The sequence below is a fragment of the Mesoplodon mirus genome (genome assembly GCF_964341445.2).
Source record: "Mesoplodon mirus genome assembly, chromosome: X".
In the NCBI taxonomy this organism is placed as follows: Eukaryota; Metazoa; Chordata; class Mammalia; order Artiodactyla; family Ziphiidae; genus Mesoplodon; species Mesoplodon mirus.
The window spans coordinates 58,228,744-58,256,521 of record NC_138981.1 but is presented as its reverse complement, the minus strand read 5'-3'; the positions used below and the strand labels follow the sequence as shown (position 1 = coordinate 58,256,521).

Genomic DNA, 27,778 nt, shown 5'->3' with positions numbered 1-27,778 from the left:
GGGAGGATCCCACATGCCGCGGAGCGGCTGGGCCCGTGAGCCACGGCCGCTGAGCCTGCATGTCCGGAGCCTGTGCTACGCAACGGGCGAGGCCACAACAGTGAGAGGCCCGCGTACCGCAAAAAAAAAATAAATAAATAAATAAAAATTAAACGGAATTACCATATGATCCACCAATTTCACACAAAAGAACTAAAAGCAGGGACACATATACTTGAACACCGATATTCATAGCAATATTATTCACAAATGCCAAAAGACACAAACAAGCAAAATGTCCATCAACAAATGAACAGATAAACAAAATATGGTGTACACACACACACACACACACAAAAAAAAACACACAGTGGAATATTATTCAGCCACTGAAAAGGAATAAAATTCTGATACATACTACAACACTGATGAAATAACACAGACGGAAAAGAAGAAATATTGTATGATTCCACTTATATGAGGTATCTAAGATGGGCAAAGTCAAAGAGACAGAAAGTAGAATAGAGGCTACCAGTGACCACAGGTAGGGGGAAATAGGGATTTACTGTTTAATGGGTATGGATTTTGTTTGGGAGGATTGAAAGAGTTCTGAAAATAGATAGCGATGATGGGTACACAACATTATGAACGTACTCTATACCACTGAACTGTAGAGTTAAAAATGGTTATAATGGTAAGTTTCATGTTATGTATATTTTACCATAATTAAACAAAAGATAAGTGAGGATATCATGAAACTCTTTATGTGAATAAATTTAAAATTTTTGCTAAATATATTTCTAGGACACAAAACTTACCAAAACTGAATAAAATCAGAAAATCAGAAAATCTTACGTCTATTAAGATAGCACATCTAGAGTTTAAAATCTCCCCTTCCTCCACCCAAAAAATTCCAGGCCCAGACGCTTCAGTACATTTGAGGAAGAAATATTACTAATATTACATAAACTCGTACAGACAAAACATAAAGAAGAAACACTTTCAACTAATTTTACAAGAACATTTTGACCTTGTCCAAACCTGATGAAGAAGGAAAATTACATGTTAATCTCAATCATGTATATAGATGCAAAGATCCTAAATGAAATTTTAGCAAACCAACTCAGCAATATATAAAATAAATAATACATTGCATTTAGGACAACTGAAGAAAAGCTGGGAAAAAGAAAAACAAGCAAACTTGAACACTGAGGCAATCTCAAGCACCTCTTTATGTTGATGATATAGTTTTATAAGGAAAATAAATATTCAGATGATCAGAAATGTATACAACTAAATGAAATCAAGAAAAAGAAATAACAGTATGCATTTCAAACAGAATTATGAAATTATATATCAATGCTTAGAATGGAGCTAAGGTAAGTGCTGAATGTAGTGAAAAATAGGACATAATGTAGACTGTCACCCACTGTAAATGTTTGCAAATGGATATTCTTTAAACAAAGAGGATTATTACAGGTGATTCTATATGAATGTCAAAGCCTTAATTTCTAGGCTTTGCATTTTGTACATGAGAAGAAATATGACAATCTGAGTTAATGATAAAATAAACTGAAAGTCCTAAATAAATAAATAAATAAAACATCAAGACTAAGTATGGTTTATCCCACGAGTGCAAAGTTGGTTTAACACCACAGTAAAAGAATAAAGGGAAAAAAATCATATAATTATCTCAATAGATGCAGAAAAACCATCTGATATAATGCTATATCCATTCATGATTAAAACAAAACTCTCAGTAAACCAGGACTAAAAAAGAACTTTTAAATTGATAAAGAACTAGAAAAAACTTAAACAAAAAACTACAGCAAACATTATACCTAAAGGTGAAATGTTAAGCACTTATCCCTCTTAGATTGGGAATGGGACAAAGATGCCTGCTATTACTATTTCTATTCAACACAGTTCTAAAGGTTCAAGACAGTGCAATAAGGTAAGAAAAACATGTTTAAGTATACATATTGGAAAGGAAAAAGTAAAAAACTTGTCATTTTTCACAAACAGTGTGATAGTGTATGTAGAAAATCCACAAGACCTACAGATAATTTATTGGGATTAATAAATGAGTTCAGGGCTTCCCTGGTGGTGCAGTGGTTGAGAGTCCATCTGCCGATGCAGGGGACACGGATTCGTGCCCCAGTCTGGGAAGATCCCACATGCTGTGGAGCGGCTAGGCCCGTGAGCCATGGCCACTGAGCCTGCGCGTCTGGAGCCTGTGCTCCGCAACGGGAGAGGCCACAACAGTGAGAGGCCCGCGTACCGCAAAAGAAAAAAAAAAATGAGTTCAGCACAATGCTGCATACAAAGTCAATATGTAAACTATATTTCTAAGCATCAGCCAGAAGCAATTTAAAAATGAGATTTTAAAATGATATGGTCCCAGGTTGGTTTTCCTGTGAAGCAGACTGGGAGACATAGATTATCACGCACTACTTTTATTAGGAAGTGCTTTTGGGATCAACATATGTGTAAGAGGAAAAAAGCAATCCCCAAAAGACCCTAGCCAAATTCATAGGTAGCTCTGGAGCTGGTATGGCCCTTCAAAAGTTTCTGGATTTGGGGAGAAAGGGGCAAGCCTTTATACCTCCTCATTAATCAGGCACTGACTGGGTGCAGGATGCCCTGGAAGGAAGCATCTCCTTGGGTGAGACAATTTTCTTCAACCAAGACATGGACTGAGGAAATGGATCACAGCATCAACTGCAGATAACATTTTAAATGGCTTCAAAAATATCAAATACCTTGGAATAAATCTAATGAAAGGTGTGCAAGAGTTCTACACACAAAACCATAAAATATTACCAAGAAAAATTAAAGACCTAAATGAATGGAGATATATACCATATTCACAGATTGGAAGATTCAATATTATAAAGATATAAGTTCTCCCTAAACTGATTTTTAGATTCAATCCAATCAAAACAAAATCCCAGGAGGGTTTTTTCCCTTAATTTTATTTTACTCTGGTTAGAACACTTAAAAGGCGACCTACCCTCTTAACAAAATTTTAAGTGTACAATACATTATTGTTGACTATATATATATGTTCTACAGCGGATCTCTAGAACTTATATTGTTTAAGTGAAATGTAATGCCTGTTGATTAGTAACTCCACATTTTCTCTCCCCACCCCCAGCTCTAGGAAACCATCATTCCACTCTTTGATTCTATAAACGTGACTACTTTAGATACCTCATATAAGTGGAATCATGCAGTATTTGCCTTTCTGTTTCTGGCTTATTTCACTTAGCATAACATCCTCAAGGTTCATCCATGTTGCCACATGTGGCAGAATTTCCTTCATTTTTAAAGTTGAATAGTATTCTATTGTATGTATATACCACATTTTCTATATCCATTTATGTATCAGTGGACATTTCTATTGTTTCCACATCTTAGCTGTTGTGAATAATGCTGTAATGTACATGGAAGTGCAAATATCATTTTGAGATCCTGATTTCAAAGCTTTTGAATAAGCATCCAGAATTAAGGTTTCTGAATTGCATGGTAGTTCTGTTTTTAATTTTTTGAGGAACCTCCATACTGTTTTACACAGTGGCTGCATCACTTTACATGCCCCCCAATAGTATACAAGGGTTACAATTTTTCCATATGCTTACCAACAATGTCTTTTGTTTTTGTTTTTGTTTTTTGATCATTGTTATCCTGGCAGGTGTAAGGTAATATCTCAGTGTGGTTTTGATATGCATCTTCCTGATGATAAGTGATGCTGAGCATCTTTTCATATATGTGTTGAACATTTATATGTCTTCTTTGGAGAAATAATCTATTCAAGTCTTTATCCCATCTTTCAATCAAGTTATTGAGACTTGTTTTTTGCTATTGAGTTGTAGGAGTTCCTTATATATTTCGGAGATTAACCCCTTCTCAGATATATGGTTTGAAAATATTTTCTCCCATTCTATAGGTTGCCTTTTCCCTCTGTGGATTGTTTCCTTTGCTGTACATAAGCTTTGTAGCTTGATGTAGTCCCACTTGTTTATGTATGGTTTTGTCACCTGTGCTTTTGGTGTTATACCCATGAAATCATTGCCAAGATCAAGATCCCTGATGTTTTCTTCTAGGAGTCTTACAGCTTCAGGTCTTATGTTTAAGTTTTTAATTCAGTTTGAGTTGATTTTTGTGAATAAGGTTCCCATTTCATTCTTTTGCATGTGAATATCCAGTTTTTCCAACACTAATTGTTGAAGAGACTATTCCCCACTGTATTCTTGGCACTCTTTTCAAAGATCAGTTGACTGTATATGTATGGATTTATTTCTAGGCTCCCTGTTCTGTTCAATTGGTCTATATGCCTGTCTTTATGCCAGCACCATACTGCTTTGATTATCATAGCTTTGTAATATAGTTTGATATCAGGAGTGGGATGCCTCCAGCTTTGTTCCTCTTTCTCAAGATTGCTTCAGATATTTGGGGTCTTTTGTGGTTCCATACAAATTTTAGAATTGTTTGTTCTATTTCTTTGAAAAATGCCATTGGAACTTTGATAGGGATTTCACTGAATATGTACATTGCTTTGGGTAGCATGGACATTTGAACTATATTAATTCTTCCAATTCATGAACATGGAATGTCTTTCCATTTGTTTGTATCTTCTTTAATTTCTTTCATCAATATTTGTAGTTTTCAATATATGTCTTTTGCCTCCTTAGTTAAGTTTATTCCTACGTATGATATTCTTCTTCATGCTATTATAAATGGGATTGTTTTCCTAATTCCTTTTCAGATAGTTTATTGTTAGTAATATAGAAATGCAACTGATTTTTGTTACGCTGATTTTGTATCCTGCAACCTTACTGAATTTGTTTATCAGTCCGTGTCACCTGCAAACAGGGACAATTTAACTTCTTCCTTTCTGATTTGGATGCCTTTTACTTTTTCTTGCTTAATTGCTCAAGCAACAACTCCAACTCTATCTGTTCTATATCAGTGAAGAGAACAGATGAGAGTGGCATCCTTGCCTTGTTCCTCATCTTAGAAAAAGAGCTTTCAGTTTTTCACCATTGAGTATGATGTTACCTGTGGGCTTTTCCTATATAGCCTTTATTATGTTGAGGTACTTTCTTATTATTTCTGGTTTGTTGAGAGTTTTTATCATGAAAGAGTGTTGAATTTTGTCAAATGCTTTTCCTGCATCTATTCAGTTAATGTAGTTTATCACATCAATTGACTTTCATATGTCGAATCATCCTTACATCCAGGAACAAATCCCATTTGGTCATAGTATATGATCCTTTTAATATGCTGTTGTATTCAGTTTGTTAGTATTTTTTGAGGATTTCTACAGTTATATTCATCACGGATATTGGCCTGGATATTGGTAGCTTTCTTTTCTTTTGGTGTATTTGTCTTACTTTGGTATCAGGGTAATGCAGATCTCATAAAGTGAGTTTGGAAGTGCTCCTCCTCTTCAATTTTTTTGGAGGAGTTTAAGAAATGTTGGTACTATTTCTTCTTTATATGTTTGGTAGAATTCACCAGTGGAGCCATCTGGTCCTGTGATTTTCTTTGTTGGGAGGTTTTTGATTACTAAATCAATCTCCGTACTAGTTATAGGTGTGTTCAGACTTTCTAACTCTTCCTGATTTAGTCTTGGTAGGTTGTATGTTTCTAGAAATTTGTTGACATACAATTAATTGTTCACAGTAGTCTCTTATGATCCTTCTTACATCTTTGCCATCAGTCTTAATGTCTTTTCTTTCATTACTGATTTTGAGTCCTCTTTTTTTGTATTTAATCTAGCTAAGGGTTTATCAGTTTTGTTTATCTTCTCAAAAATCCAATTCTTCGTTTTGTTGATTCTTCTAGCTTCTATTTTGTTTATTTCTGCTCTAATCTTTGTCATTTCCTTCCTTCTTCTAACTTTGGACATTGTTCTTCTTTTCCTAGCTCCTTGAAGTATAAAGTTAGGTTGTTTATATGAGATTGTTCTTCTTTTTAAATGTAGACATTTACTGCTATTAACTTCCCTCTTGGTACTGCTTTTGCCACATCCCATAAGTTTTGGTATACTGTATTTTTGTTTTTGTTTGTCTCAAGGTATTTTCTAATTTCCTTTTTGATTTCTTCTTTGACCCAATGGCTGTTAAAGAGTGTAGTGTTTAATTTCCACATATTTGTGAAATTTTCCAGTTTTCCTTTGGCTATTGATTTCTAGTTTCATTCCACTGTGTTCAGAAAAGATACCTGGTGTGATTTTAATCTTTCTAAATTTGTGAAGACCTGTTTTGTGATCTAACATGTTATCTTTCCTGGAGAAAGATATGTATGCTTGCAAAGGATGTGCATTGTGCTGCTGTTGGATGGAATGTTCTGTATATTTTTGTTAGGTCCATTCACTCTATACTGTTGTTGAAGTACTCTGTTTCCTTATTGTTCTTCTGTGTAGATGGTCTATCCATTACTGAAAGTGGGGTATTGAAGTCTCCCATATAATTGTATTACTGTCTATTTCTCCCTTTGATTCTGTCAACATTTGTTTTATATATTTAGGTTCTTTGATGTTGGTGCATATATATTTATAATTGTTATATCTTCCTGTTGGATTGACCCTTTTATTATTATATAATGTCCTTCTTTGTCTCGTCTGAGTTTTTGACTTAAAGTCTATTTTGTCTGATATAAGTATAGCCACCCCTGCTCTCTTTTGATTACCACTTGCATAGACTATCTTTTTCCATTCTTTCACTTTCAGCCTGTGTCCTTAAATCTAAAGTGAGTTTCTTGTAGAAAGTATATAGTTGGGTCTTGCTTTTATCTTTTTAGCCACTCTATATGTCTTTGACTGAGAGAGTTTTATCTATTTACATTTAAAGTAATTATTGATAGGGAAGGATTTACTATTGCCATTTTGTTGTTTCCTGTTAGTCTTAGAGTCTTTTGATTGTATTTCCTCTCTTGCTGTCTTTGTGTTTTGTTGATTTTTTTGTATTGATAAGCTTTATTTTCTTTTTCTTTTTTCTATAGGTATTTTTTGTGGTTACCTTGGGATTTAAAATATCTTGTAACAGTCTATTTTAATCTGATAAGAACTCAAGTTAAATTGTATACAAAAACTCTACATTCTAGCTTCTTCCCCATACACACTGTGCTACTTTTCCCACATCTTACATCTATTTAGATTGTGTCTTTTAACATATTTTTATAGTTACTTTTAATACTTTTGTCATTTAACTTTTATGCTAGAAATAAAAGTGACTTATCCACTACCATTACAGTAATATAGTATTCTGTATGTGTCTATATATTTATCTTTACCAACAAGTTTCATACTTTCTTATACTATCATGTAGCTGTTTAATATCCTTTCATCTCAAGTTGATATACTCCCTTTAGCATTTCATGTAAGGCAGGTCTAGTGGTGATGAACTTCCTCAACTTTTATTTGTCTAGGAATATCTTTATCTGTCCTTACTTTTGACAGGTATAGTATTCTTGGTTGGCAGGGTTTTTTTTTTTTCAGCACTTGGTATATCATCCCACTCCCTTCTGGCCTGCAAGGTTTCTACTGAAAAATTTGCTGATAAGTCTTTTGAGGGTTCCCTTGTATATGAAAAGTTCCTTTTCTCTGGCTAGTTTCAGATTTTCTCTTTGTCTTTAACTTTTGACAATTTAATTATAATATGTCTTAGTGTGGACTTCTCTGGGTTTATTTATTTAGCAGTGCCCTTTAGGCTTCTTGAATCTGGTTGTCCATTTCCTTCCCAAGATTTGGATTGTGTTCAGCCATTAATTTTTTTGAATAAGCTTTCTAGTTTTCCCTCTCTTCTTTTGAGATTCCCCTACTGCCCCTATTGGTCCACTTGATGGTGTCCCTTAAGCTTCTTCACTCTTTTTCATTCTTTTTTCTTTTTGTTCCTCTGACTGAATTATTTCCAGTGACATTAGTTCACTGATACTTTGTCTTGCTTTATCTAGTCTGCTGTTGTATCCCTCTCATGAGTTTTTCAGTTCGATTATTGTGCTCTTTAGCTCCATGATTTCTGTTTGGCAGTTTTCAAATATTTTCTAGATCTTTGTTGAAATTCTCACTTTGTTCATGCATTGTTCTCTTGATCTTGGTGAGCATCTTTATAACACTTATTTTGAATTCTCTGTCAGATAAATCTCATAACTGTTTCATTAGGGTCAGTTTCTGGAGACTTAATGTGTTCCTTTATTTGGAACTTCTTTGCTGATTTTTCATCTTCCTTTACTCTCTATGTTGGTGTCTGCATATTACACAAAGCAAGTACCTCTCCCAGTCTTCATGGACTGACTAGCCTTGCATGGAGTGACTAGGCTTGCACGGACTGACTAGGCTTGCACTGGAGAAGATCTCCACCAGTTAGCCTAGTCAGAGATTCTGAGGGCCTCTAACAACTCTTTCCCTCCCCAGGGAGAAGCAAGAAGCTTTGGTTTCTTTCTACTCAATCTGTGCTGAGGGGGGAGGAGCTATGGCATTTACCAGTCCAAAATGCCATTTCCATTCTCTTCCACATGGCCGGACTGTGCTGGATGCATCAGAGCTCCAAGCCTGGCAAGACAGATGCCAGTTCTTTGGGAAGTCCCAGAGAAGTTTTCGCACTGAATGCACAGATCTACTCTTTCATCTCCAGGAATACGCTGAAAGCTGGAATGTTTCATCCATTCACTCTATACTGAGCAGGGGGGAGGATATATGGTATCTACCCACCCCAACCATTGTCTTGTTCTCCCCCAGGAGGCTAGAATGTGCTAGATCCCTTAAAGCTCCTAGACTGGCAAGTCAGATGCCAGTTCTCTGGGCAGCCCTGGAGAAGTTGGAGCACTAGATGCACAGATAAACTCTTTCCTTCCCCAGCGGAATGCTGAGAGCTAGGATTTTTTGTCTTCTTGCTCTGTGCTCAGCAGGAGGAAAGATCTATGGTGTCTACCAGCCCAAGCCACCATCTTTGTTCTCCCCTAGGGAGATCCATCAGATTTCTAAGACTGGCAGGACAGAAACCATTCCTCAGAAAACTAGGGTGCTAGATGTGTGAATCAATCCCTTCCCTCCCTAGGAGAAGCTGGAAGCTAGGGGCTGTCTTCCTTATCACAGGGTGCTGTGGTGGTGGCAGGGACTCTGGTGAGAGGCTGTCTCAAATCTCCCTACTGGCTTCAGTGTGTCTGGTTTCATGTTTGCCCTGGGTACAGGAGCCTTTCAGTTAGTTCCTGGATTTCTCACAAAGGAAATTTGTCCACGAATTGTTGCTGAATTGGTGTGTTTGTGGGGGAAAGGATGGTCCAGGACTTCCTAATCCACCATCTTGCTGATGTTATTCTCTTAAGAATTACTTTTTTTTTTTTGGTCAGATGTGACTAGCTGATTCTAAAACAGATACAGACAGGCAAAGAGCCAAGAACATCCAAGATACTTTTAAAGAAGAGGAACAAGGTAGAAGGATATCAAGAGCTTATTATAAAGTCCAATAATTAAGACTATGGTATTTGTGCAATGACAAATAAACTAGTAGGGGACTTCCCTGGTGGCACAGTGGTTAAGAATCTGCCTGCCAATGCAGGGGACACGGGTTTGATCCCTGGTCTGGGAAGATCCCACATACTGCGGAGCAACTAAGCCCATGCACCACAACTACTAAGCCTTCACTCTAGAGCTCGCGAGCCACAACTACTGAGCCCACATTCCACAACTACTAAAGCCTGTGCGCCTAGAGCCTGTGCTCCGCAACAAGAGAAGCCACCACAATGAGAAGCACACTCGCCGCAACTACAGAAAGCCCACGTGCAGCAACAAAAACCCAAACGCAGCCAAAAATAAATAAATAAATTTATTTTTAAAATAGCCTAATAGAACAGAACAAACAATTCAGAAACAATCTGACACATATGTAGACACTTGGTTTATGACAAAGATGACACAATAGAGATGGGGAGGAAAAGACATTCCCTATAATAAATGGCACTGGGTTGAATATCTATATGGAAAAGACAAAACTTGGCCCCTGTATCTCATCATACACAAAAATCCATTTCAGGTGGACAGCAGATCTAAATGTGAATGGCAAAAGCATAAAGCTTCTAGATGATAATATGGGAGAATATCTAAATGCTCTCAAGGTAGGAAAATACTTCTTAAATGGCACACAAAAAACACTAGCCATAAAGGAAAATACTGAAAAACTAGACACATTAAAATTTAAAACTTCTGTTCATCAATGGATACTATAAAGAGATTTGGGAAGGGTTTGCAACAAAAAAATTCAAAAGTGGTTCATAGCCAGAGTACATAAAAAATTCCTACAAATCTATAAGAATAAACAACCCAATAAAAATGTGCAAAAGACTTGTATAGGCACTTCACAAAAGAAGATAACCAAATAGATAATAAACATATGAAAAGAAGTACAACTGCATTAGTCTCCTGAGAAATGCCAGTTAAAATCACAATGTGATATTACTACAAACCCACCCACCAGAATGGTTATAATTTAACGAGTGATAATAACAAGTATTTTCAAGGATGTAGAACAACTAGAATTCTCATACATTGCCAGTGGGAATGCAAATTGGTTCAATCACTGAGAAAAGCTGTCATTATCCATAAATTTGAAAATATGCATTCCCTATGACCCAGAAATTCCAATTCTAGGTATATACCCAACAGAAATTCAAGTACATATAACCAAAAGACATGTATAATATTCATAGTACTGTTATTTATAATAACCCCAAACAATAAACAATCCAAATATTCATTATCAGTAGAATGAATAAACTGTGGTATATTCAAACAACGGAATAATATACAAAAATACAAATAAAAAACTACAGCTGCATGCAACATCATGGATATCAAAAAACATAACATCGAGCAAAAAAAAAAAAAAGCTCCTCCCCAAAATACATAATATTTGATTTCATTTACATCAAGTTCAAAATGGGCAAAACTAATCTGTGATGTTAGACATCAGGACAGTCATTCACTTTGGAGGAGGATGGTATAGTGATAAGGTGGGGGTTTTGAGATGCTATTTCTATTTCTTGCCTGAGTTCTGGTAACATTAGTGTATTCACTTTAGAGTAATTCATCCAGTTGTACAATTATGATTTGTGACCTTTTCTGTATGTATGTTACACTTCAATAGAAAAGTGGGGGAAAAAGAAATGAAGAGCTAAGTGATGGGTATTTATAGACTAGTCAGATAAAACTGGTCCTCTATGAGGGCCACCCTGCAGGCAACGCAAGTGGCTTCTCTTGGTCATGTTCTTGGGGATTAAATGGCTTCAGAAGTTCTCTAGTATAAAGAGATCTTCTCTATAACGTAATCACAGATAAAGTACAAGTTATTTTTCACAAGATCTGAGAGAGAAAGAAAGATGAGACCTACATGCATATAAAACAGAACATCAAATAATACACTACAAAAGAACTTTTTGCACCATCATAGAGGTAATGTAGTTAGGGCTTTTCTCCATTTTACTATCTAAAGATTCTAGAAACCAGTGAAACATTGCCAGTGGAACTATTTACTCACCTAAGCACACTTGACAACTCACAGGCTTAGCAAGGCCTGAGGAACACAGGCCTGTTAAAAATGTCTTTGTTTTACATGAACATCTCTAAAGGCCCCAAATAATATTCAAGCCAACAAGTGTTTAAGTACCCTAACTATAATCAGCACTGTGTACCACGTATTGTGGAAAAAGACAAAAAGGAAGGCAGATTTCCAAGGAGCTCTAGTATAAAGGCACAAGTTTTATTAAACACAATAACAACAATAACTGGAGAATGATTCCAAGACAGGATATGGTGGGTGGGTTGCAGGAGTAGAATCGGTAAGAGAGAAAATGGGATAGGTATAATGCAGCCAGTTGATCAAAAGCCTTGAATGTCACACTGAAAAAATCTAGATTTAAACCTATAGAAAATGATCTTATCTGGATCCCACTCCCCTAAAAAATTCTTGGATTTAGCGATTCCCAGTCATTTTCTTGATGAACAGGCCTTAATAATTAACATCAAATCTAGATATACTAATGTCCTATCTAGTTAAACCAGAGATGTTTTGTGCAAAGTTAAGGTTGACTTCTATGACATCACCTCAAATAATTAGGGGCATATTCCAAATATTGCTAACAGTCCCCAATAAACCCTTATAAGTCTACACAAACATATTTTTCTAAACACTTAAACCTTAGAGTTTCAGTTAGAGTATCTCTTGGGGAAATCATCTGAATGAGACACTACCTTTATTTGCCTCCCCCACAAAATAATCTTTCAACCATTAAAAGATATCTAATACTTAATATAGTGGCTGACCCATAGCAGGCTTTCTGTTTATTGAACTAGATTGTTAAATTACACCAGTATATTAACCTTACTCATCTCTCTCATGGTTTAGTAGAGTTTGATCATCACCCTCTCTCAACCTCTCTCTCCAGACTGAAAAAACAACTAGAAAGTCCCTCTAACCTTTTGATCAATTTAATTTGTTTTCTGGGGATTTGTAACAGCTGTTAAGTTTTTCTTGATGAGCAGCCACCAGAATTACCTATATGATTGTGAATGCCAATTCACTTTTGGTCTTTTACATGGAAAAGATAAGAGTTTTGTTGCATCATTGTTTTCAACACCCTTCCTGATAATGCCCACCATATTCTCGGCTTTGAGGACCACAATCACAACTGGGCCAACTTCTTCATAGACAGATAAACAGTGATTTTTATTTTAATCTTTTTTACTCTAACAATAACATTGTGTATTGTCTAACGCAGAGACTGATGAGATAGATGTATTTAGCTCCTGAGATCATCTCCAGCGAGTATCCAGATAAACCTACAGATACTCAGCTACTCCAGCTGAAGGAGACAGGTATGATTCCAGAAGGTCCAAAGTAACCCTTTCATTTTTTTATCATGAGCAACTGTGCCCCCACTGGGAAGGCTTTTCTAATAAGTCCCTAGGAGAACTTTGCTGATCTCTCTGCTATGCATCCTGACTGCCCTAATTTCCTTCTGTATTCTGTTTGTAAAGTTTTTAAATTGAGGGATGACATATATACATCTTCAGTGACTTCTAGATCCCTTTCTTGAGTCATAACTGAGCCCATCATCTCATAAGCATGAATAGGTTTGCATGACCTTATACAGTGAAGTGCCTCTGACTATTCTGCCCACTTGGTCTCATGAGATCTTCCTGTAATTTATTCTCATCAGTTTGCCTTTACTCCTTGCAGAAAAACTGGTGAGAAACCTGAATGTTCTGCTCATTGAAGGGTGTATATTTTTATCTTTTTTCCTCTCCATCTAAGAGCTGCTGTAACAGCAGCTGTTTGTGTTGAAAACTAAAATATAAAAATATGACCTACGTGGCCAAATCCCACAGGCTGTTTACTTCCTTATTTATGAATCAGATTCTGTCAGCACAACTTAGAATCTTGACTGTCAGCAATACTGCAATTAAATGTCCTTGCAAAGCCAGCAGAGGGTGCACCAGGGCACTGGAAATTTTATCCAAGATGTAGCCATATTAATTTAATAGCCAATCAATGTTTCCTTTTTTTTTTCTTTTCTTGGTATACTAAAACTAACACCCTCAAGAAAAACGTATGTTGAATCTGGGCTAAAATTCCTTCAAAGCATACTCTAATTCTTCTGAAAGTGAAGTTCAGGAAGAATAAGGAATACATGGTTAAACGTAGTCTGACCAAAATGCAGGTAGAGTAGAAGAAAATGATGCAGATCGGAGCCCTCTCCTTTGCAAAAATTCCATAGCTCTACCCAGCTACCAGACAAAAGGCTCCAGGAAGTAGTAATATTATAGGGGAATGGGCACTGAACTGGGAGTAAAGAGACCAACTTCCATTCTAATTTTGATCAGAGTTGTATGACCTTGGACAAGTCATTTCCCCCATAGGAACTATGTGTTCTCCAAGGGGAATGATCAAATGGATTCATGGCCCCTCGTAACTCTAAAAAACTCTGACTCCAATTGATGTCAGCAAATGTAAAAAGCCAGTATGCTTGTTATTACTTCTCGAAAAGATTAAAACGGAAAAAATAAAGGACAGAAGATAGGGCGCTGTATTTAAACCTAGACAGAACTATTTGAAGCACCACGCAAAGGCAACTAAATGCCATTACAGACCCTATGAGAATCCCATACCATCACAGAAGCCCCAGAATACAGCTGTTCTACTAATCCTCAGCCTACAAACAGGGGTCTGTCCATTCTGAATGCCAAAAGGCCTTGCCACCATTTGACTAAGGAAGTTCAATTCCTTCATCTTTTCACAGAAAAACCAATGTTCAGCTGCTAAGTATTTCTACTGGGCACAGTCGTGGGGCAGGGGCGGGGCGTTGTTGTTGGGAGGCGGATAGATAAACGGAACCAGAATCCTAGTTAATTATCATTTAGCTACTTTGTTTAAAGTTTCAAGTATGAGAAGCAATGTCTACTGATTCTCTTCTTTGATAAGCTGTTATATCAGTTGAAGTGTGCTAGCAAAACATTTTAAGGCTCAGGACAACCTTCCAACGCAAAATGTAGAAACTGTGTCGGCCCTAATATTAAAGCATTATCGTGAATGTGACACCAGCTTTGGATGGGTGGTCAATGTTTACAGAGTATGACAATGACTCTGGATGTGGTAGTAAATATAGAAGGCCTGGGTCACTCACCTCAAGGAACTTATTTGTACAACTTGCCCTCTTCCCCAAGAGGAACAAATTGACTGTTATTCTTTAACCACCTCAAAAGGATCCTCGGCTGCTTCTCTTAAGTTTTACGTGAGACAAAATATGGCAAACAAGAGAATACTTAGTTTAAGGGCACTAAATTTCCTTAATAAAGAGCTAGAAAAAGTAGAAAACAAACACCAAAGCTAACAGTTTGCTAACCAGGGCACAAACACCATAAAGATTGTATTAAAAAAACAAAAGAAACAAAAAACAAACAAAAACAAACAAACAAAAAAAACTGGGAGACTATTCTTGAGTCATTATTCCATCAGTAGATTCCTGCTTACAAGCAAGCAGGAGTGAAGACACTTCACACCAACCCCCCCCACCCCACTCCCCAAAACAGAGTCAGAACCGGCATGCAAAGGGTGAGTTTTATTCCAAAGGTCTTTTAAACTGCTGTTTCAGAAGTTGTCTAGCAAGACGGCATATTTCTACCAGAATTCCTCAGGGGCGCTGATCCTCACTAGAACACCGAGGACAATCCGTCTCAAATTGCAGGTAGGTGTGAACAAGCCCACGATCTGGTCAGTGCACCAGCACCCCGGCGCCGAAAACACGGTTCAAAGTTGTTTCAACGGGCGTGGAGCAGTTATTACAGCTGTTTACAGCTCTAACGCCAAAAGAGAGCCTGCTAGTGCTGGCATCAGCTCTGGACACGAAAAAACAAGCACCGCGGGCGGAGAATCTCACCGGGAGCAGAAGGGCCAGGCTGCTGCCGTTAGTCAGCCAGGGGGGCAGCGCCCGCACCTTCGGCCGGGAGCGCCGCCAACTTTTCCCGAGGCAGCCGGAGCTGGGGGCGGCGGGCGCCGGCCAGAGTTCCCAAGTCCGGGGGTCCTGAGAGACTCAGGGTGAGCTGGGCCAGGGACCGAGGACAACCTGCCCCGGGGCGACCTCTCCCCAGCTCGCCCGCCCCCTCCCCGATACCGCCGTCGAACTCGGCTCGAGGTGGCAAAGTCCTCCCCGGGCCCCCGCCCTGCGCACATGGGGAGGGGGCCCTGCCCCTCCAGGGTGACTCACCTGGTGCCCGTCCTGGGTGTCTGGGGGGAGCGTAGCTTCTCCCCGTTCCAGCAGCTGCTGCTGCGGGGATGGCTGCCCGAAGTGGCGGGTGATGGAACCGTCGGGGTCGAGGCCACCGGGGCTGCTCAGGGTGCCCGAGGTGCCGAGGTTACCGGGACCGCCGAGGCGGGACTCGGCTCCCCGCTCCCGCCGCAACTCGGAGCGCAACTCTAGGTAGCAGCACAACGTCAGCAGGTGGAGGGCCAGCGAGAGGCCAAAAAAACCCAGGAAGAGCCGGCAACTGTTCCCTTCGCCAGCCCGGGCAGGGGCCCCGCGACAGCCGCAGCCCTGGCTCCCGCGCTCCCGCGGCGCTGCCGCGGGCTGGAGTTCCCTGCGCTCCACCTCGGGGTAGCCCATGGCCTCCGGAGAAACCCACTCTCTGAGGCCCGGGAGCCTCCGCGTCTGCCTCAGCCCTTCGCGACCCCTGACAGGCGGCTACTGTCCTGCCATCGGCTGGGGACTGCAGGGACCCGTTCCTGCGCGACGGAGGCTGGGCGGGACCGAGGAGGGAGCAGCCGCAAGTGCAGCTCCACTCCGAGGGGTGGAAAAGAGAGGAGGAGGGGCGGCAAAGACGGGCGGCTCGGCCCCGCGGAGGGAATGAGGGAGGAGGCCCCGGCCGACCCCGCCCCGTGCCTCAAGCGGCTGCCGGGATGCCCAACCACCGAGCCCGCCAAGCCTTGGCGCCCCGCCCCATGCCTTTCCACCCGGGGCCTCCAGCTGCGGGGCGGGGTCTGGGGGCGTGTGGGTTCGCCTCTGCCCCGTGGCCCCACCCAGCTCTTCTCGCTCACCCCGTTCCAGTTGGTGACTGCGGCTGTCGTTCATCCCTGGACTCCGCCCCAATTTAACCCTTGAGCGCCAGTACGGGGTGGGGGGGGAAGGGGGAAATGGAGGGAAGGAGGGGGAGGCTGAGAAGAACTGGGGAACCTGGGAAGGAAAGTAGAGCAAAGAAAAAGAGGCGGAAACTAGTATTAATAGAAATGTTTGCAATTAACTGCAGTTGTTAATAACATCATCCAGTACTTATGTGTTGCTTTCAATCTTCAAAGGGTTTAACAGACGTTAAACTAATTAAAACAGTTTTGGGTTTAGAATGAAACCATGACTGCTGGGTTTGCAACCCAATGGCGCGCCAAAAGAAAAGGAGACCCAGTAGCCTGAGAGCCAAAGGGAGTGAGAATGAGGTGGGACTGAGACAGTCCCACTCCTGGAGTGAGTCTGGGGCCTCAATCTAAGTGACGAAGAAGTCCATCTGTGCCAGGTGGAACTGAAGTGATGCTGCTTCACGCAGGATAAAACAGTCCCCTAGGATTTCTTGGTATATTAATTAATTCAAAGTATTGATCCCTTTACGTGTAGAAAGTGCTGTACGAGAGAATCTACAGCCAGTGTAGTTTTCTTCTTCCACCGCAGCAGGAGTTTTGAGTGGAGAACAAGTGCCTTCAATGAGCAAATGGGGAAACCGAGGGCCAGAATAAGGTGGATTTTTACAAGGGTGATCCACAGAATGGCCAGACAGTATTGGCATCTCTATTTGCAGGCAACTGTTCTGGCCTCTCCAGCCCTCTCCTCCTCTCCCTGGAGTAGTCCCTGCGGGAAGTTCAACAACTCAGCCAAATGTTCCAGATGTACACTGCTGCAACTGCAGCATCTTCAACCCTCTGAGAAGGGTTCAGAGCAAAAAAACAACAAAAAGCGTGGCAAATGTCAGAACAATAGACCCTGAAATGAAAGATGGAAAGGATTAGTTGAGTCGAGATTGACAAGAGTTACTAGTCCGAGATTATGGAGGGCTAAATGACCATAGCAGGGGAAATATGTGTGCTTCCTGGTCACTATGCACTCCCATTCCCATGTTATGAATAATTAGCAGTTTTATTGACTTGAAAAGGGTAGGCCTAAGACCTAGGCTGGTGAAAAAGAAGAAAAATAGGGGGAAATAGAAAAGACAAAGCAAGAGAAACAACAAAACAAAAGCAAAGCATATGGTGGGGAGGTCAGTCCAAAGATTACAGAGGTCATAAACCTTAAATATATTAGCCACAGCCAATTTTTCTTTCAGACACTTTGGGAATGGCCTCAGTGCTTCAGAAACATCTTGGTGTCTCCTCATTAGCCCTTATGTATGAAATATAAAGTTTGCAAAGAATATCATCATCATGCAAATAAGAAAACAAAAAGGGGCACTTAGCTAATCTCAAATTCTGCTTATTCAGTCAAGGAATTCTAGATGCTGGCTGGAGGAACTGCCAGGCTGATTTAACTTAATTATCACAGCCCAGGATTATTAGAAAGAATGCTAGACTAGGAGTCAGTAGACCTGACCCTGCCACTGGTTTGCTGGGTCATTCTGAGAAAGTCACTGCCTTTGAGGACCTTAGTTTCTCCAACTGTAAAATGACGAGTTTGAACGTAAACATTTATAATATTGTGTTTTATCTGTGTTATCACTGACTATTTTGACTTGGTTGCATAAAGGGTTCAAAGAGGCTGCGTCTTCTTCCCCTAAAGTGAAAAGGGAACAAATAACAGCCACTCCTGGGAGTGGTGGTGGTGCTCAGGGTCCTGACTAGTCTCAGCTTACCATGTTCTACCAGGCTTTTCACAGCTTGACTGAAGACCCTGGGTTGCACCATTGCCTTCAGAAGTCCTGCAAATTGCATTTGATCTGGGACCTCACTTTGGTTCCCAAGAGGAAGAACATACGGCTTAATATGAAGTAGAAATATTGGAATGGGGTAATCCAGTGAGGAATGTACAGGGTTAGTTGCTTTTGTTGTTGTTGTTTATAAATTTATTTATTTATTTTTGGCTGCATTGGGTCTTCGTTGCTGTACATGGGCTTTCCTCCAGTTGCAGTGAGCAGGGGGCTACTCTTCGTTGCAGCGCGCAGTCCTATCACAGTGGCTTCTCTTGTTGCAGAGCACCGGCTCTAGGCACGCGGGCTCAGTAGCTGTGGCACGGGCTCTAGAGCACAGGCTCAGCAGTTGTGGCACTCAGGCTTAGCTGTTCTGCAGCATGTGGGATCTTCCCGGACCAGGGCTTGAACCCGTGACCCCTGCATTGGCAGGCAGATTCCCAACCACTGCGCCACTGGGGAAGCCCTACATGGTTAGTTTTAAAAAGTATTTTGAAGTGTTAATTCAGTTCACTTCTATACTTCCATAAGTACCCCATCCTCTACGGCACAGGTCTCAAAATGACAGCCTGCAGGTTACATCCAGCCAACAGATGTGTTGTGTTTGGTGCAGTGTTGGCTAAAATTTTGGATAAAAAAAAAAATTGCCAGGATCCAGAAATCAGGAGATTACACATAAAAAAATCCCTATTTCTTTAAAGCATTGTAACACTGGCTCCACATTCCCATATGGCTACACAGCTAGAATTGCCCCCTTGAGACAAGCATAGCAATCAAGTTCCACACAGTCATCCCCACCTCCTTCCTTTAGTCTCCATTACTGTCCTTGTCACCCATTTCCCTTACCTGTCTGGCCCCAAGTACTCTAGGAGACAAGATATCAGCTCCTTAGCATGACCTATAAACTGCCCTTCCAACCTCATCTTCTGCCACCCTACAAGGAACCCATACTCCCACAATCCTAAAGTCACTGACACTTCACACACTTACGTGTCTTTGCACAAGCTGGTTTCTTTGCCAGGAATGCCCTCACCTTGGAAAACTGATAAATTCTTCAAGAATCAAATCATGTGTTCCCACAACTCCTTCCAAACAGATTTCCCTTTTTGCTTTCACTGCACCCTGAACATATCTCAGTGATATCTCTGACCACATTGTATTTGTATTTATTTGCAAGCTTTCTTACCATTAACCTGTGAACAACGTGATAGTAAAAATCATGTCCTTTCCATTTTGGTAGTCCCAGTACAAAGCATAGCATCTACCACATAGTAGATACCAGTATTGTTTGCCAAGTGAATGGGGCATGAATCTGCTATGGTAACCTGGACTGCCTAGAATTCCAAAAATGGTACTGAGCAAAAGGATGCCTGTCAGTACCACTTATGAAGCACCTACTGTGTGCAGAGCTGTATAACACACTATCGAAAGATATAAAGGAAATAGAACCAGTTGTGCAATTATCGTCTTATTTGTGCCGCTGTTGGAGTTGTGGATAATCCAGGAATTCAAATATAATTGGTTTGTAATACCTCACTGGCTTTCTGTCCCATCAAATTTCCCCTCCTAATTTTATTTGTCCGGTCCTAATATTAAAAAAAATATTAGTTGACAATATATGAAGAATAAATGTTCAAAATAAGTTGACAGCCTCTGAACACCCACCAGTTGGGCAGAAGATGCTAAGGAGTTGGGCAGGGACTGCTTTTTAAATACCTCGTAGCTCTGGTTAATCCACAGAACAAATCACTGACATAGAGATCACAGAGTTGACTCTCTGACCCACTTAGTGACAAGCATATAGTTGGGAGCAACGTGGGCTTAGGACTTAAGATTCTCACTTACCAGCTGTGTGACTTAGGACAAGTGATCTTTGCCTGTCTTACAGAGCCTCAGTTTGCCCATCTGTAAAATGGAGATGACAACATATGTTTTGTAAGATAACTGTGCTGAAATGGGATGCTATATGTCAAGGTGTCTGGCACATAATAAATGCACAGTAAACATTAGTCTCTGCTAAGAGACTTCCATCAAAAAGAGATGAGAGGAAAAACATATAACAGCTCTCAAGAATATGGCAGAAATGCAGAAGAGCATCTACATACTTTGCCCTTGACAAATGCCTGCCCCCATTTTGTATTCTTAAAGTTTGACATAGACCCCTTATGGAAGTTCCCACCACCCTCTTACCAACTCTTGATTCCAACTTGTATCCAACTTCCTCCTCTCCATTTCTACTTGATGTCTAGTAGACATCTTAAACTCAATATGACCAAAACCAAAGTTCTTCTCCAAATGTGTTTATCCCTTGGTCTTCTGTGTCTCAGCAAATGACAACTTCATCTTCTCATTGATCAAGACAAAACCTTGAAGTCATCCTTGAATCCTCTCTTTTTCGAATACCCCACATCCAATCTGTCAGTGAATCCTGTCAGTTCTGCCTTTAAAATATACCCAGAACCTGACCACTTCTTACCACCACCTAGTCACCACCCTAGTCCAATCACCCATGCTGTCTCACGGGATTACTACTTCAGCCTCCTCCATGCTTTTTACTTTTGTCCTTGCCACTCTGCAGTCTATTCCCTACCCTACCCTAGTCAGAGGCGTTCTGTTAAAATGTCAAGTCAGATCCTATCACTTTGCCCCAAATCCTCCAATGGTTCCCTTTTTCTCTCAGAGTCTTTGCCTTGGCCTACAAGGCCCTACATGATCTGATTGCTGGCCACCTCCTGGGCTCCTCTCCTACTACTATTCTCTTTGCCCTCTACTCCAGACACGTTGACCCCTTTGCTGTTCCTTGAACTTGAAAAGCATGCCCCCACTTAAGAGTCTTTTAACCTACATTTCATTTTGCCTGGAATGCTATTCTCCCGGCTAACTGCATGGCTTCTCCCTCACTTCTTCCGGTCTCTTCTTAGGTGTCACCTTATCAGAGAACCTTTCCCTGGCCAATTTCCCATCACTCTCTATCCCCTCCCTTGGTTGTGTTTTTCTTCTTAGCACTTATCATCGTCTGACGTATTATCTATGTGTTTGTTTATTGTGTGTCTCCCCTGCAACCACAATTAGAATATCAGTTCCAGGAGGGCAGAGATTTTTGTCTGGTTTTGTTCACTGTTTTATCTACCAGATGAAAAGCAGTACCTGGCACACAGTAGACTCTCAATAAATATTTGTTGATGGAATGGTTGAATTCCTCCCCTGGTAGAGTAAGAGGAAGGAGAAAGGAGGACTGGTGAGATGGGGTAGTGGATAGCCAAAGACTTTTCTTCCAGCATAGTAAAGCAGGAAGGAACATCTCTTTCATTTTACGTGAGGCAACTCCCCCAGAGAAAGAGACACAGAGGGCCACACAGCTAATTAAAGGAGGGGATCAGGAAGGAAAGGAAAATTGGTTGAACATCTATCTCCTATGCGCCAGCCTTTCTCATTAACTTCTGTGTGAAGTTAGTATTATGAACATTTCACAGATGAGGAAACTGAGGCATTTAACAGACAGGTCAAATGACTAGCTCAAATTCGCATAGCAACTAAGTGGCAGAATCTGAATTTGAATCCAGGTCTGAATGGCTCAAAAATTCCATACTCCATTCTAAGCCTTACCTCCCACCGACTACTGGCAGATAGATTCAAAATTCAGCTTTATAGAGCTAGACGTGCAGAGACCGTGAGATTCTTGGGGTGGCAGAGTTATAAACCAGATGGAAGTCAGAGTTTCTTCTCCCACCAGGCTGGCTGCGCAGCTACCACCCTTTTGCTCCAACTCAAAGGCCACTGTGCGTACTGATTAGATGAATGTGCTTAAATCTGGTTCCCAATCAGGTAACCTTTCTGTACAGTAAGCCTTAATAACTTCCCATGGACTATAGAATAGTAAAATAACTCCTTAGCCCGACATCCAAAGCCCTTCAGTTTGAACCTAAACTACCATTCCAGCTGTGCTGTTGCTAGGCCTTGACAAAATTCTGTCTGCATTACTGTGTCTCTCATTGTCCAGGAACAAACCCTACACTCCTGCCTCTTTGCCTTTTGCTGACATTACTCCCCTTCCTCCTTCCAATATCCTGTCCCTTCCCCTTTGCCTATTTAAAATCAGCACATTCTTCAAGGCCCAGCTCAAGTTCCCCTCCCCCACCCACCCCTGCCAGCCCACAGTGCTCTCCACCGGCACATTCTGTCTATACAACTCCTCTGGCATTTAGAATATGCCACTCACAATTGCTAATTCTTCCCCCATTCTGTGTGAGGGTCTCATTTCCCCCAGATTACAGCCGATGCTCTTCAAAGGGTAAGACCTTGTCTCAAACCCCGGCAGGGCTTACCTTGAGCAAGTGCTTACCCAATCTTTGTTAATGGATTAAAGATTCTGCAGAGATGAATTTTAAGCAGAGTTTTGAAGGCAGAAGGGGTCTGGGTTTGATGGAGACAACTGTTCTAGATGGAAAGCAAAGTAAAATAAAATTCTGAGCACATTTAATATTTAGGAAAAAAATGTAAAACACACACTGAAGAAGGGAAAGAGCAACAGACCTCTAACGTGATGGAGGAAATGACTGTAGCCATGACTGGCATAGAAATGTTTGCAGAAATCCATGAAGCAATGATAAGGTGATAAACATTCCTCTTGCTGTAAGGGAGCAAGATGGCACAACATTAACATGGAGTATTCATTTTTGCAATAAAGTCTTTGGCTACTCACAGGGTGGCTGAGCATATGGGGAGGCTCTCACTTCATGAGAGGAATTTTTCATTCAAAAATAGAAGATCTTGTTGCTGGCAAAATGTCATTTGCATCTATGTCCCTTGCAATTTGTGTCAGTCCCACCATTCAGACCACCAAGAAGCCTAGAAACAAACTGCATATTCCACAGAGCCATTGATACATGGCACATTAGGACCACTGTGAGATCACGGATTCAGTTTTTGGCAGAGTAGGGCTTTAAGAGAATCTTTGGCAGTGTCTTTACAGGTTCTCACATCCTCCAAACAACTATTTGTGGTAGACAGAGTGGCCATTTGCCTTCATTTAAGAGGGGAGAAAACTGAAGCCCATAGAGATAGAATGACTTTTCCAAGGTAATACAGTCAGGGTACCTGACTTTTAGCCTAGGGTTCCTTTTCTTACTAAACTTTCATATTTGTTCATCACACTTATGTTTGCCTGGTTGATCTGGCCAAAGAATCTATTGACTCTGCCCATAATATACATTTCCTGAGAATGAGAGTTAGGGAATTCAGATCCTTAAATCTGATCTGGGCTCAAACCCAGAGAATCAGGCATTTTGGGGATCGGATCTTGGCTCTGTGATAAGCAATCTGTGACAGGACTTGGAAGACTCTGGAGCTATAATAACTTTCCCAAACTTGCCCCAGCTCCCCCCGCCCCACCCTCCCACCGACTAGATTATATTGAAGGAATACTATTGGCTTTCAGTGGTTGAACTATCATATTCATTCAACAAATACAAATACTCAGAGAGTGTCTACTATGTGCCAGGCACCATTCTAAGTGCTGGGGATACACCAGTGGAAAAAACAACTAATACAATCTACAGTTAATACAATCTACTATCGACTGAAAAAAAAAGCCACGACCTAAAAGTTGTGAGTTATGTTTTATTTTGGGACCTTACTGAGCCCTATAGAAAGCCTCTCAGAGAGCTCTGAGGAATTTTCCAAAGAGGTAAAGGAGGAGCCAGGATATATAGGTGTTTTTGACTAGGAAAAAAAAAAAAAAAAAAAAAAAAAACATGTAGTGGAACATCAAAAGATGACTGCTAATCACACAATACAGACATCTCAAGTTAATGGTTTTAGTGCTTTTCTATGTATGGGAAGATGCAAGAGCCTGGGCTCATTGAAATTATTCCTTTGATATGCATCTTAACTATCTAGGTCCAGTCTCCTGTTTTCCTCCATCTTGAATTCCCCTCAGGGTACACCCTCGGGGGTGACTGCAGTGGCTGATGGCTTGATGGCAGGCAACATTCGTTATTTACTGAAATGGCAGGCATCATTTTTTGTCTGCTCTACAATTATTGTTTTGAAAAATAAGAACTTTGTCTTTCACAAATACAGTTTAACAGCAAAGTGCCTTTAAATGGCCTTATCCCTCTTCCCCCTACACTTCTGAGCTAGGCCAGACTCACAGGAACACTCCTAGGTTTTGGGAAGGGCCTTGTCCTAAGAGTTTCAGGGTCTGCAAAAGTTAAACAAATGTACAGATTTCCCCAATTCAAAGGCTTTCCTCTAAATAACTCAGGAAAACTAGCAAATGCAGCCCTGAGCTAAGAAATGCTAAGGAAACGGCCTATTGTTAGAATTTAAGCACCCCTCTTACCTGCTTAGCACTTACTGAATAAAAGTCCAGGAATCTATGGGTAATAGTCTGGCTCCTGGAAGGACAGGAAGCATGGAAGCCTATGTCCAAGGTGAAGAGTCGGGGCCTGAAGATAAGCTCTGGTTCAACTTGAGTCTTAGGGCATCAATGTCTGATAGATACTTGTGTGTGTGTGTGTATGTGTGTGTGTGTGTGTGCTTGTGTGTGTGTGTGTGTATTTTATATATATGAAAAGAGTAAGAGAAGGTATGGCAGAATACTTTGTAAAATGGAATGTGCTATGCAAATGTAAGATATTAAGATAATAGCTACCTTGTATTGAATACCTACCATGTGCCAGGCACTAAGCTAGGCAAAGTTAGATATATTTATCTCGCTTAATCTTCAGGAACTGTTACCAAACCAAATTCAGGTCTCCTCGCCCATGCACAGTAAAGCCTATCTATTGATACCACATTGTGGTGAAGGAAAGTTCAGTGTTTATTGCAGGGCACAAAACAAGGAGTCCAGGGCAGCTCATGCTCAAAACACCCAAACTCCCCATGCGTTTCAGCAAAGCATTTTTAAAGGCAAGGTGAGGGAGGGGTATCCCAGGGTGTGTGATCAGCTCATGCACAATTCTCTAATTGGTTGATAGTGAGGTAACCGGGCTATGTCACAGGGGTTAACATTATCAATCCTTAGGCTCCAGTAGGCCTGGGGGCCACGTGCTCATGGTCATCAAGTAGTTAACATCTTCCATTTGGTGGAGATTTTAACATTTGTAAAACAACTCAGAAAATGAGCATCAGATACTATTATCTAGGTACTTCAGAGAGGAGCTAAAGCAGAGGATACAGGGGAGGGGTCTGTCCCAGGAAGGACCCATAGGGTGCTGCTTAATTACAGAACAACTTTTTGAGGTAAATTGCTCATTTTCCTACAGGTTAAAAAAAAAAGAAAAAGAAAAAAAAAAAAAACAGTCCCAAAGAAAAGTGAAGTAACATGCCTAACACCCCCCAGCTAGTAAATTGGTAGTGCTAAGATTCATATACGGTCTGTCCTAATTGAAAAGCCCACACTCTATCCATTATGCCATGATGAACAGCTTATTTTGCACACACAGGAACCCAAGAAATAAGGAGTCTTCCATAATTTTCAAGCTGAAATCTATTAGATATTAGATGGTGGTACCCTTTCTTTACTCCAATATGATCTTACAGTCTAATGGGAAGGTCTAATACTAAAGCCAAATCAAATTAGGTCTTGAAAATAACAAAACCAAATAAGAAAATTCTAACAGTAGAAAATATAGACCCAGGAGATTATATGAGATAGAGCCAAGGAGAAATGGTGGTGTGTCTGGTGGCAGAGGGGGTCTTCAAAGTGTTATTACAAAAGAATATTCTCAGCAAAAACTTCCCAGAAGGCAATGTATTGATTCTTTCATTTGTCCATTTGTAACTTCATTCATTTATCCCTCCACTTTTCAAAGAGTTATTGAGCACTGGCTGTAGGCACACATAGATCACAGAACTTCCATGAACTGTGGGAACTAAGGAATGAATACTCAGGAGGCCGAATCCAGCAGGCTACAGGCCTGTGGCAGTCGTGACCACCAACTTAACACTTCTTTTCATACAAGTTCAATTCCTTTAATGTAGGAATTTCATTTTTCTTGTAGGAACCTATCTCCAATTAACTGCAGGAGTGCAGGTTTTGCTTCCATCAACTTACTCCTTTGTGAGGAGTCTGGAAGCTAAGCTTTACCTGACAATAGAAAGTGGGATCCATAGAAAATGGAGTTGAGACCAAGCCCGTGCTTAAAGGAAAGGAGCTGCCCTTAGGAATGTATGAAATTGCTTGAGAAAGAAGACTGATCTCTGAGGGGGAAGAAGGTGGCAGCCCAGAGAAGTTGCCTAAGTGTCACTACTGCCCACCAGCACTTACGCACTTGGGCCTGTTACTGAACTGAACTTGGGTGTGCTCACCCACCACACAGCAAAGCCAATTTTCTGACACCGGGTTGTGGTGAAGCAAAGTACCACATTTATTACGTTTATTTGCAGGGCACCAAGCAAGGAGTATGGGTGGCTCATGTTCAAAAGACCTGAACTCCCCAATGGACTTCAGCAAAGAGTTTTTAAAGGCAACATCTGGGGTAAGGACTGAACGGTTCATGATTGGTTGGTAATGAGGTAACAGGATGATATTTCAGGAATCTTAATCATCTGGGCTGCCTGTGGTCAGCATGTAGCGGAAACTGTGCAACTCAGATTGGGACTTGAACCCATGGTCTTTTAATTGAGATCACACACCTGGTCTCAGGACTTAATAAATCTCAAGTTCTTGATGTCTCATCACAGAAAGAATTCAGTGAGAGACAAAATGGTAGGTAAGAAGTGGATTTATTTAGAGAGAAACACACTCCACAGACAGAGTGTGGGCCATCTCAGAAGGCGAGAGACCCCCAAATATGGTGTGGTTAGTTTTTATGGGCTGAGTGATTTCATATGCTAATGAGTGGGGGGATTATTCCAACTATTTCGGGGAAGGGGTGGGGATTTCCAGGAATTGGGCCACTGCACACTTTTTGTTCTTTTATGGTTAGCCTCAGAACTGTCATGGTGCTGGTGGGTGTGTCATTTAGATGTTAATGTATTACAGTGAATGTATAATGAGGCTCAAGTTCCACTGGAAGTCGAGAATCTTCCACCATCTTGGACCTAGTTGATTCTAACCAGTTTTTGTTATGTCCTATGGCTATGTCATTCCTTTAAAGGTTTTGCCCTGCCCTCTTCTATCCTGTTTCATAGTCACCCGCCTTCATCTGGGTGGGGGGGTCTTAGTTTCTGCATAACAACTCAAAGATATGCGTAAAATTGCTACGTATATCCCTTGAGCAGGAACTAGGATTCTGTTTTATCACTGAACTATTATTATTACTTTTCTTGCTTAACTGCTTTTCCTTTGTTTCTGCATTCCCTCACTTCCCTAATTAATAACTGCATGTGCCTGCTCTTTGGAACTCAGAGAAGGCC

At 40.7% G+C, this 27,778-nt stretch overlaps 1 protein-coding gene across 3 annotated transcripts in view; it reads right to left on the bottom strand.

Moving 5' to 3' along the window:
* Nucleotides 1–16,282, bottom strand: part of EDA (ectodysplasin A) — a 398,541-nt gene extending 382,259 nt beyond the window's left edge. For all 3 annotated transcript variants that reach the window (XM_082610795.1, XM_082610796.1, XM_082610794.1), the window contains exon 1: nucleotides 15,742–16,282. In XM_082610795.1, coding sequence (XP_082466921.1) covers nucleotides 15,742–16,137 — 396 coding nt within the window. In that variant the 5' untranslated portion in view covers nucleotides 16,138–16,282. The remainder of the gene's footprint in view (nucleotides 1–15,741) is intronic.
* Between the last annotated feature and the right edge of the window lie 11,496 nt (nucleotides 16,283–27,778).